The 12,734-nt window shown below is 36.7% G+C and overlaps 1 protein-coding gene across 1 annotated transcript; it reads right to left on the bottom strand.

Moving 5' to 3' along the window:
* Positions 1–2,327: 2,327 nt before the first annotated feature.
* On the bottom strand, positions 2,328–5,404 carry LOC109000319. Its single transcript, XM_018977152.1, has 2 exons — positions 4,869–5,404; positions 2,328–2,694 (listed from the first exon to the last, which is right to left on the bottom strand). Exons 1-2 carry the CDS (start codon positions 5,402–5,404, stop codon positions 2,328–2,330), a joined length of 903 nt encoding a protein of 300 aa, XP_018832697.1.
* Between the last annotated feature and the right edge of the window lie 7,330 nt (positions 5,405–12,734).

Below are 12,734 nucleotides of genomic sequence, written 5' to 3'. Positions count from 1 at the left end.
TATAGAATCTTCCTCTTCTTCCACCCCCCTTAAAGTCCCTTGGTCTTTGAGTCTTGGTATTTAATGTTGGTCAATTCTATTTGCAGTCCCCACTTGGAAACTATATGTGCAGATATTTTATTAAATGAGAAAAAACGTCATTTTAGGAGGGATATTTTTTGTAATTTTAAAAAATTTTAAAGATAAAGTTACCTAAACTTGCATTGCAGTCACCAAAATGGGGACTGTACGTACGTAGCATTGCTCGGTCACAAGTCCCTTTCTTCTGCAATGTTTTGTTGCTTTAGCCGCAAGGGTTGTGCACAGAATCGTGAACAATCCAATGAAGAAAAATGATGGCTAGGTAAATAATGCAAGACTCAAATGGATTCAAAAAATTCTTAGTCGAGATCGTAATCAATGTGTTTGGATTCTTTGGAAAGCTGCAATTTTTTGTTGCTTTAGCCGCAAGGGTTGTGCACAGAATTGTGAACAATCCAATGAAGAAAAATGATGGCTAGGTAAATAATGCAAGACTCAAATGGATTTCAAAAATTCTTAGTCGAGATCGTAATCACTGTGTTTGGATTCTTTGGAAAGCTGCAATTTTTTGTTGCTTTAGCCGCAAGGGTTGTGCACAGAATCGTGAACAATCCAATGAAGAAAAATGATGGCTAGGTAAATAATGCAAGACTCAAATGGATTCCAAAAATACTTAGTCGAGATCGTAATCAATGTGTTTGGATTCTTTGGAAAGCTACAATCGAGGATCTTAGTTAAAATCAAATCGAACTTTATATTTGGAATGAGCAATGACAGTCGAATTACAATCCTATGAAAATGCCACCATGGAATTCGCTGGGAGTCAAAAGAAAATAGAGTTAGACAAAGCTACCACAATGGAATCACAAAGAAATTGGGTTAGGAAGTCATGGGAAATCACTAAGAAATTGTGAATAAGCCGTGCATATTGTTTTGTTTGAAGAAGAAATGTTTGTGATCCTTCCTTCCTTTGGTCTGTACGTCATGCGTCTTTTATTTGTTTTTAAATAAAATAGTGCCATGTCACTGGGTGTGGCAAGGTGCGCAAAAAAAAGGGGCTTCTCTAGCACAACTCATATAATTATTATCTTTAAAATCAAGAGAAATTCTTTTAATAAATTGATATGTAAAGAATACTCTCTATGTCGTTGACATGGTAAGACTTGATTTGCAAGATAAATTTAAAATTTAAATTTCTTACAAATCAAGTTTTGATTTAAAAAAAATTAAAATTAAAATCTCCAAATTCAATAATAGCAAGCTTCTTAAAAAAAGTTTTTTTGAAAGTTAGTCTTTTTTATTAAAAAAACCAAAACCTTCCTTTTCATTAAAATAATCAATCATTACATTTGATGTGCTAACTTTGCCATTTGATGTGCAACTCGGTTGCCTTCTCTTGAGACATGATGAATCCTCCAATTTCCTCTTCCTTGAAATGTAGGTTTAACATCCTCTATTATATGTACATGCTAGGAGAAATTGACTTCACTTTCTAGACTTCTTTAATGATTGTAAGTGCATCTCCTTCAAAAACTGCATTTCCAATCCCTATTTTCAAACAAAATTTGACAGCTCTCTCTAAAGCTAGAACTTCAGCCACAACAAGGTCATTTACAAAGATTTTTGGCATACATAATGAGGCTATCAAGTCCCCTTCCCAATTTCTTATCACCACTCCAACTCCCATCTTGAAACTACTCACCTCTAGTGCAACATTACAATTAACCTTATAAAAATTATAATTTGATTTTCTCTACCTTGTGGATGTAATGAGAGAATGTGTTGTTATTAATCACTTTTCTCTTGTACTTGTTGAAAGCTCTCCAATTCTTCCTTTGCTCCTTGTAAAACAGATCTTGGACAATCAAATTTTCTGTCAAAAACAAATATGTACCTTCTAAGCCATATTTTGCTCAACACACATGCAACTGCCTCTAGCTCTTTTTTGTGCAATCTTATGACCATGTTCTCCCATAGCTTGTAAAGGCCAATATTTGCACACTGCCACTTTTGTAAACTTCTCAATGAGTCTACCCATACATCTTAAGCAGCAGCATAACTCCACACATCATGACAGCTTGTCTCCTCCACGAGCTCACAAATTGGACAAGGGTCATTATTTGTAATTTTTCTTTTGAAAAGATTGCTTTTAGTAGGAAGCACTTCACTAATTGCTTTCCACATAAACACTTTAAATGAATTTCGAACATTCAACTCCCAAGTTTTCTTCCATCTAGCTGAAACAGTGCTTGATTGCTCAGCTTTTCTTTCTTTTTTCAATTGAAGTGCCAAGTGATATGCTGTTTTTACACAAAACGTTCTAGACTTGCTTTGACCCCCAATGTTCTGTCTTCTGATCCTCTTCTGTTGATTGGTAGGTGCTTGATTACAACAACCTCTTCCGCACACATCACTTCATCAATAAGAGCAGAATTCCAACCTCCCTTTTCATCAATTAGCCCTTTTATCTTGGCTTCACTTAAGAGAGTTTCCACCTGTGATTGAACCATATGTGTTGTAGGAGTTGGTAGCCACTTATCACCCCATATTTTAATATTCTCTCCATTCCCCACTCTCCATCGCATACCTTCTTCAATTAGGTACCCATAACCCATACTTATCCACACCTGTGAGGAACCGCTACTAGCTTTGGCACCCAATACATCCCTTTGTCTGAAATATTTTTCTTTTAGGATCTTAACTACTAGAGAATCAGAGTTTAGTAATAGTCTCCAAAACTTATTTGCCAGTATAGCTTGGTTAAAACTCTCTACATCTTCAAAACCCAACCTTCCATGGCTCTTTGAAGTCCCTATATTACTCCATTTCTTCCATTGGATCTTCCTTGTCTAATCCATATGTGTAACACCCCGCTCCCCAATAAAGTCATTTTTAGAATTTTCAGGAAATCGGTGTGCTACTAAACTTGAACTTAAAACTTTTCTTCTAACAAAGTGCTAGATACGAAAGATTCCATAAATAACTTATTATACTAGAAAAAATAAAACTGAGCATGACAAAAATAGTCAAGGCCTTTGCCTCGCCTTCCTGGACTAAGTGATGTCCAGCAATCTCATCCTCATAAGGATCATCACCTGGGGTTGTTATCACATAAAAACACACAAAAATGAGTCGAATACTCAATATGCAACACATAATACAGTAAACATAGTAAAAATTAGGTTTCTTGAAAAATATGCATACTCATAAATATATACGTAAATAACATGAACATAAACTTATTTTTCACTTGTCATAGGCCAATACCCACTGTTGACCCTCGTGAGTTAGGATTAGCGAATCCAAGTAGATTTCAATTCTGTCTGTGGCCGCAAATTGTGGAATCCATACATAAGGAAGAAATACTGGGTGCACTACTAGCATGTACAACTTGGGAATGCAATATGCCCATAACATATGGTACCATCGTCATATCATAACATAGGCCGTTATGTATCTTATCATTCATACTTCATCATAATCATACTTGCATACTTATCATATCATAGATTTCAAATGAAGTCGCATTCTTTCATAAAATGTCGTGATACATATTTTCTCACATAAAATTATGATTTTTCATAAATATTTCGATGCATAACTCTTTTAATACAATCATGAATTTTCATAAATATTTTAATGCATAATCTTCACATAAATCATGGCTTTTCACAAAATATTTAATGCAAAACTCTCACATAAAATCATGACTTTTCATAAATATCTTGATGCATAATTTTTTACGTAAAATCATAGATTTTCATAATTTTACCATGACTTGAGTACATAAAAATGGGCTTCCAATGGAGGGCATACATGCATAATACTTTTATAAAAGACATACCGTACATATGTGTAAATGTATGATTATACTACTTACCTTGCAGCGTTAATCCAATATTTCCAGCATGAAATCGATCACGTGAACTAGAAGGAGAGAGAAAATGTGGGGGATGCTGGTAGACTAGATGTGCTCTGCGTGATTTTGGGTGAGTAGAAACTACATTGGGCCTTGAAGAGGAATGAGATACACATAAAGTGCATGGGCTGAGCGTATATATAAGGAGTCGGTTTATGAGTTTTAATGTGAAGATGATTTGTAGAATTGTAAGAGAGTTCTATTGGGGCATGAATCCTAGTGGAAGGTGGAGACGTGCATGGCTTACAGTTTGAGAAGGCAGTTGATTAAGAGTTTTAAAGTGAAGACGACTTGTAGAGTTGTATTCCTGTTGGAATAGAATGCCGACGAGTTTGACCAAGGTCACGATTATTCAAGAAGAGAGTTTGAATTTAAAAGCATGATCTAGTAGTTCATTTAATGTAGGATTAACAATGATTAAGACTACATAAGGAACTTCAATTAGTGATGATTTCAAATTGAAATAAATTTCTAATAGCTGGTTTTTAAATTCTAAAAGGAGTCTAACTCATTCAATAAATAATAAATGAGATTTAACCTATTTATTGAGCCTAATTAAAACTTCTAATTAACCTCAATAATTTATTGCTCGTGGGCATATACAATATGGCCCATTAAATATAATTTAGTCCCAATAAAGATTATCAATATTTCGATATTAGAATTATTGGATCGGGTCATTACAATATGTCCCCACAAAAAATGAGCCATCATGTTTGATGTCTCTTTACACAATTTTTTAAGTAATTGAAAAACACTCATACCATATGTAGGTATGGCTTGTAACACAGTTTTTATAAGAACTTCTTTACCTGCTTGAGATAAAAATTGATTCTTCCAACTATTAATTCTCTTCCAAACCCTTTCCTTAATCCCTCTAAAAGTTGTATATTTAGACTTGCCAGCCATTGTCGGTAGCCCTAGATACTTTTCAGCATCCCCACATATCCTTGAAACTATGTCTTGTGCTAACTCCTCTTTTACCTCTACCTTTGTATTAGTGTTGAAAAAGATTGAAGTTTTTTGCATATTCAACTTTTGCCTAGATGCCTTTTCATACTTCTCTAAGCGTTGTTTCATAATTCTCCACTGCTGCATACTAGCCTTACAAAATATTATAAAATCATCTGCAAATAGTTGATAGTTGATACTTGTTCCTCTCTTACTCATTGAAACTCCTCTTCTAGCCCCAATTTCTTCTGCATGGTAAACCAATGAGCTTAACCCCTCTGCACATAGCAAGAAAAGATAAGGAGACAAAGGGTCACCATGCCTGAGACCCCTAGATGGCTTGAACTCAGTCCCAGGATGTCCATTAACAAGCACTAAGTACTTTACAGTTGAAACACATTGCATGATCAGATCAATACATCTCTTTCCAAACCCAAGCTTTTCCATAATAGCTATCAAATAAGTCCACTCAACTCTATCATATGCTTTGGACATATCCGATTTCAAAGCCATGCTCCCTTCTATCCCTTTCTGTTGAGTTTTCATAGTATGTAAAGCTTTATATGCTATGATGATATTATATGAAATGAGTCTACTAGGTATGAATGCAATTTGATTATAGGAAATAATTTCATGTAACACCTTCTTCAATATATTTGCAAGCACTTTAGCAATAATTTTATACAAAACATAAGCTTATCGATCTAAAGTCGCTTACAGATTTAGGATTCTTGAGCTTGGGATTTAGAGCAATGTGTGTGGAATTAATCTTCTCTTCAAACAGAACCTCATTGAGAAACTTGAGAATAGCTGTAGTGATATCATCCCCAATTATCTTCCAACAATCTTGGTAATGGGTTTCTCAATGAGGTTCTGTTTGAATGAGATACTAAGGTAATGGGTGTTCTCCATAGCAGATATGAAAGCTTTAATCAAATATTCAAGTTTATTTCTCTTTTCGCCCCTTCTTCTCAGAATGCACTAATATTTCACTAAAATCCCCCATGATGCACCAAGGGGACTCCCTTGGACTAAGTCTTGCTTATAAGTTCCACGACTGAGTTCTTTTACTAGCCTCAAGGTAACCATAAAATGTAGAAAATAACCATATAGTTTTATGATCTCCTCCTCGTGTGATCCAACCACTAATGTGATTCAAAGAAAAATTATGAATATTTATCTTAATGTCAGACATCGACATTAATGCCAAACCACCACTTCTCCCCGCTGGATCAACTACAAAATAACCTTCAAAGCCCAACTTCCTTCTCAAAATCTCTACTCTAGCTGTTGTTTTGCAAACTTTCCATAAGAAACACTACTTTGGGATGCTTTTCCTTTATCATTTGGTAAAGGTCTTGAACAGTCTGAGGGTTCCTAAGTCCTCGGCAGTTCCTCTTCTATGCATTCATCAACCAAGGACAAACTCTTCCATTTTTTAGGTAAAGACAATTGATCATACTGACATGAGCTTTCTTTTTTTCGATCCCTCCTCTTCTAGTTCCCTATCGTGCCCACCTCCTTCCTTCACGCCTTCTAATGTCCACCACCTCCTCCAACTGCTGATTTACTAAAGATGGGAAATTAATAACCATTCTCTGTAGGCCTTAACATATTAACTTGTTCTCTCATGTTTTGCATCATTATAGGCCTAGAGCTCAATTGGTCGATAGACCCATAATTATCAGACTTTCGGCTCAAGTCTGTATCTCTTTCTTCAGCCATAGAACCCGTGGTAAGGATAAGCTGACTGTTAGTGATGTTTATCTTCTTCCTTAATTCGTGGTGGTTGCACAACATATTTAAATCCAATTTTGGTCTAACCTCTTCCTTATTTTTTGCCAAACTAACACCCCTACCAGAATCCGCATGATTTTCGCTATCAGCATCTGAGTTACCCTTTAGGTCATGCATGTCCATCATTATCCTCCATCGGACCATCATTGGAGTATGACGACCGGAATTTAGTTTTTTGATTTAACTGGCTGCTTGAAAAACTGGAAGTAGATCTATCTTTGCTTGTTTGTTGCCCCATTTCTCGTCTCCTTACTCCATCATTAGCCCTCAGCTGCATTCCAAATTGCTTCTAACCCCCTGTAGTTTGTTTTCCAGCCCTAATCCCAGCCTCACACCCTTCTTCACCATGAACAATCTTGCCACATTTGAAACAAATCTTTGGCAGTTTCTTGTATTTAAATGGCATCCACATTCTCTTTGAGTTAAGATTTAGTGTTCTTCCACGTGCAACAACCTTCCTCAAATCAACTTCCACTTTGACTCTGAGACAACTACCTCATCCTACCCCATCATCAGGGATATCAACATCCTCCACTCTACCTATTGAACTCCCAATATGCTCGACAATATCATGATCCATACAGGCCATGGGTAAATTATGCAACTGAACCTAAGAACGTTATGGAAGACTCTTATTTGATGAGGCTATAGTGTAGCATCCAGGGCTTCAAACCGAACAAATTATCATCAAAGAACCACAAGCTCCCCTCCAGCGCTTTGTCTCTATCTTTACTATTTGCAAAGATGATGGAAAAAGTGTGTTTGATCTAATCTCTCTAAAGGTAATTGCTTTATATACCTTCCAAATTTTCATGATGGTTGACTGGATTACTTCTTTCCCAATAAATCTATGAGAGCAAATTCTACCCATCAAACTCCTACTTTCGCATTCCCGCAATTCATCACCAACACTAGTCTAAACGTCTATTTCCACCCTTTCTTCATCATTGAGGCGTAATTGTTTGCAAACTTCACTTAAGTCTTCCATATTCACGTAAGAACACACCACGTAACTTGGGACTCCTTCTTTCTACTCAACAAGTAGAAAGACACAACCTTTTACTCTATTGCCTTACACAATCGAGAAAAGACTCAAATCACAGTTACTCTTTTCTTTAAGCATAATTTGGTGTGAATGTGCATTACAATGATAAACCTTAATGTAAAAAGATGTATATTGATTTAGGAAAAAAACAAGTGCCTTATTGAAAGTAGTGATCACTCTCTTTCATGGAGTAGGAAAGGGAATTCTCCCCCCAAAAAAGGGAAAAGATAATTATTGCAGAAAATTAAGGAAAATGTTTGGTAAAAGAGCAATAAAACGTATTCTCTTAATCCTTTTAAATGAGCTGGATAGGTAAAAAAAAAAAACTAAATAAATGTCTTGTAAGAAGATAAAAAAAATCTAAAATCTTTAGAAAATATTGAGTTGAATATAAAGGTTCAATAGTATACGAGTAACATTCTAAATGTACATGAAAACCACCCCTTACTCTCTTTCCTCTCCTCTCCTCCCTCTCTCTTTTTCTTCACTCACATCTTCTCCTATTATACCTAACCTCCCTCTTCCTCTTCCTCCATTTTTTTTTTCTCATTTTTGCAAAATTCTCCTCTCATTTTCAGTCATAGTTTAGAGGCCATAACTACCACTCTTCACCCATTACCTTCATACATGATCACCGCCAATGGAACCTCCTCCGCGAGCTCAGCATCTATGGCCTCCATATCACATGTGCATGGCCAACACGTGCTACCGCAACATGGTGCAATCAATATCTATTTTTATGTTTTATGCATCGCAATCAGTCCCTTGCTTGGTTTCCAACTTCTTTCCTAGTTTTTCAACACTTTTCATAGCTTCTCCATTTCTTTTACCTCGCCATATCAACTTATTAGCACTTCCACAAGGACTAATAGGGATTCAACTTATAATGTTTGCTTCTTCATTATGAAATACTGCATTGACAAGCTGTATATTCCATTGTTTAGTAACTTGATCAATAGGCTCAGCAACTCTATCTCCCTCAAGAATAAAATTTTGGCAGCTTTGAACTCTGTATGAAGTGGGATGAGGAATTCATCCATTTGACCAGATTTTTATAGTTTTTACATTCCCAACCCTCCAAAAAAAGTCTCTCTTCTAATAATGGTTTAGTTGCCATGAAACTTCTCCAAATAAAGGAAGGTTTTCTACCCAAAGTTGCTTGTAAAAAATTACCCTTAGGATAGTACTTTTTGGTCAGAACTTGAGCAGCAAGAGTGTGAGGATTTTGAATCAATCTCCAACATTGTTTAGCAAGCATGACTAGATTGAAATGCTCCAGGTCCCTAAAACCAAGTCCCCCCCCCCCCCAAAAAAAAAAAAACTGATTTTGCCTCTTCCCATAAGCTACGATGGGATCCAATGAATTCTGTTTTCTTTGTCTTTTTGGCCCAACAAATACCCCTGCATCAATCTATTAATGTTCACCAGTATAGTTTTTGCGATATTAAGAACACCGATGCAGTAAGTTGGAATCACTTGGATTACTGATTTAAGCAATATTTCCTTGCTAGCTTGTGATTAGAGCTTCATCTTCCAATTGCTTATTTTGTGTCTAACTTTATCCAGGATGTTGCTGAGGGAATTTACTCAAGATTTTCCAACTAGAGTTGGTAATCCTAAGTATTTTTCATAGGATTGTGTAGGTCTAATCCCAACAGTTTGTGTGATAATGTCTTTTGTCTCTTCCTTGGTATTTTTGCTAAAAAAATGGAAGTTTTCTCCTTGTTAAGCCTCTGCCCTGATGCCTGCTCATAAGACTCCAACAACTTCAATAGTATGCTCCATTCAATTGAATTTGTTTTTTTAGAAAAGCAAGCTCTCATCTGCAAAGAAAATGTGGTTAATGTGAAGCTGCCCTTGTGCCAATGGAACTCTAGAATGATGTCCGGAAGCTTCAGCCTGGTTTAACATCTTGTTGAGGGTTTCAACACACATGATGAAGAGATAGGGTGAGAGAGGATCACCATGTCTAATGCCTCGAGAAGGTCTAAACTTCTTATGGGGGGTCCCATTTATGAGGAGTGAATAAGATACGATGGAGACACATCTCATAATAAGCCAATCCTCTCCATGACTGCTTCCAAGAAAGGTCATTCAATTTTGTCGTATACCTTGCTCATATCAAGCTTTAAGGCCATATACCCATCTTTTCCTTGCAATTGACTCTTCGTGGTGTGCATCTTATAAGCAACAAAAACATTATCACTGACTAACCTACTAGGAACAAAAGCACTTTGTATGAGGGAGATAAGATCAGGTAAGATGGATCTCAGCCTATTATCTAATACTTTGGCCATGATCTTATACTGTACATTACATAAGCTAATAGACCTAAATTCAGTGACTTTGGTAGGTTTATCAACCTTGGAAATTAATAAAATAAAAGTGTCATTAAGATAAGTTACCCAAGAGTCAGACCTGAAAGCTTCTTTGACTGCAACAAACTCTCCTTTTCTAATTGTGTTTAGGTGTTGCTAGAAGAAGACAACTAGAAAACCGTCAGGTCCAATAGATCCAGGGGGGTTCATTTTGAAGACGGTTTCTTTAACTTCTTTGTCAGTGACTTTATGGAGTAAATGGTCATCCATCTCTTGTGAAACTGATGGGACTAAAGACTGGAGGCATTGATTAATCCCTACAGGCTGAGAATAAGAAAATAAGTTATGGAAGTACTCCTGGAATACAAAACAAATTTCTTCTTTATTCTTGGTAGTTTGCCTTTTATCATTTGAGATACTAGCAATGTAATAGGATTTCGTCCTCTGATTTACATACGAGTGAAAAAACTTGGTGTTTTCGTCCCCTTCATGAGCCATCTTTGTTTTTCCCTTTATTTCCATTTAATGTTTTCCTCCTCAAGCAGACCATCCACCTCTTTTTAGGATGTTAATATAAGTTATATGTTCTCCCTTATTGTTCTCTTGTAGAACTTTGATTTGATCAAGCTTAGAATTAATGGTCTTATGATGGTTTCTGAAGGCTAACTTGCTCCACCTTGACAGGGACTCCTTGCACCTTTCTAACCCTGCAGAGATATCAGAAAAATTAGAGCAAAAAGTTGGGCCTCCAAGCCATTCATTCATTATAATATCATTGCAATCTTCCTTGTTTGACCAGTTTGCTTCAAATCTGAAAGGTTTCCTTCTGTAACTTCCTTCTTCCAGTAGATTCCCCATTTCAATAAAAAGAGGACAATGGTCTGAGGTTTGAGCAGCAAGTGTATTGACCCTTGTATCAATATAAAAATTGAACCATTTAATCGATCTAATCTTTCTTTAGTGAATGACTTCCCCCCTCTATTATTGCACTAGGTAAAACAAGGCCCAAGATACCCCAGATCATTGAGTCCACACTTCTCCAGTGCTTCTTTAAATTCTTTCATTTGTTTGTAGGGTCTGGTAGTAGCTTCTATTAAAGCCTAACTTATTCCTGACTATTTCAGCTTTCACTTTACTACATTTACATTTGTTTCCATAAAGAAAACAAAATGGGGATGCTTAGTGCTCACTAGGAAGTGAAGCTCACAAACTGTGAGAGGGTTTCCAAGCCCGCGACAGTTCCAACTAAAGCAATTCATTGTTGTTGGTGGGGCTGCATGGCAAGCACCACTACTGGTTCCTCAATTTGGCTCCTTTCAGGCATGAGCATGTTTTTCAAATTTTTCTTTAAAGGGCCAGTCTGAGTAGCAACCATCTCATCCTCAAACTATCTTTTTTCTCTCTTAAATTGTTTTCTCACCAAAAAGGTTATGTTTGGTCAAAGAAGCCTCTCTAGCATGCCTTTTCCAGGTATTCTTCTTTAACACCACCTCATCACCCCTAGTGGTGATTAGAGTGGAATCATTAGTGCTAACTAAATTAATAATAGATGCATGATCTCTTGTGGTTATAGGAGGAGGTCACTGTAAAGGAGTGAATACATATCCCTTATTGACGTACTGAAAATTATCTACAGAGATATCTACGTGGGCAGGTGTAGAGATAAATCAGTACATTCCTTATGCATACTGTTACCTTCTAAATGCTTGTCTTCAGTATGGAAACCAATGTGAATTAAGCTCTTCTTTCCAACAGTGACTTTTGGCTGGCGGGCAAGGTTACCATCTTATGAATGCTTGTCTCCACTATGGAAATCATCGTGATTTAAGCTCTCCTATCTACAGTTTGACATTTTGATTTGAAAGTTCTGGTTGGTGGGCCAAGCTAACTTCTACAACTGTTTCCATAACTTCATCGATTTTTGTTGATTGTGCCTCAAACAATGGCACCTATGTCTCCTTTCCTATTATGGGTTCATTGCTATCAGTTGTCTCCGATGGTTGCCGCCGGTGGTGTTGTGCCTGAGAGTCTGCCACTCTTCCTCCATATTTCCTTGATCCAAAAGGATTTTGTTTGATAGGTTGCGCATGGAGCCAAGGGCCATATTGCTTCTTCATTTCGGTGTCAGACTGTTTATACTGCATCTTCACATAACATCCACTGCCTTTGTGTTTCAGAGCACCACATTGGAAGCATAAGCTTTGTAGTCTTTCATACTTACAGACGATCCATACTTGTTTTCCACCCATCGTTAACCATGTCTCACGAGTAAGAGGCTTGGTTAAATTGATTAAAATCATGACTCTGAGGAACTTGCCCCATCCCCATCCATTACTATCCACATCTACTTGGATAACCTGGCCAAGAGCATAGCCGATTTTTTCACCAATTTCTTTAGACATGCAGGCTAATGGTAAGTTATGAAATTGAACCCAAAAAGGTTCATGAGTGAAACAAAATCCACTGGCCAATGTCTGCCTTGCATAATCTTCTCTTTGTCTAACACCATTTGGAATTCAATAAGGAATCGATTCTCCCCTCTCTCTTTGAATTTTACCCAACCGTCTAGTTTCCAGACTAGTGACATTCTTGACCTGAAAGCCTATTTGTTGACCCCTCTATCCAAAATGATCATAGCCAGAAAACAATGTTTTCCACGAGCAGTTGAGTCTAAGATCATATC

This window comes from Juglans regia, chromosome 11, assembly GCF_001411555.2.
Source record: "Juglans regia cultivar Chandler chromosome 11, Walnut 2.0, whole genome shotgun sequence".
NCBI lineage: Eukaryota > Viridiplantae > Streptophyta > Magnoliopsida > Fagales > Juglandaceae > Juglans > Juglans regia.
This window is presented reverse-complemented; position numbering and strand designations above follow the sequence as displayed.

Coding starts and splice junctions, on each gene's coding strand:
- LOC109000319 (XM_018977152.1), bottom strand. CDS start 5,404: ATGGCTTTGAAATCGGATATGTCCAAAGCATATGATAGAGTTGAGTGG. Junction 2,695..4,868: donor ATATGTGGGGATGCTGAAAA/GTATCTAGGGCT, acceptor AAAATATTTCAG/ACAAAGGGATGTATTGGGTG.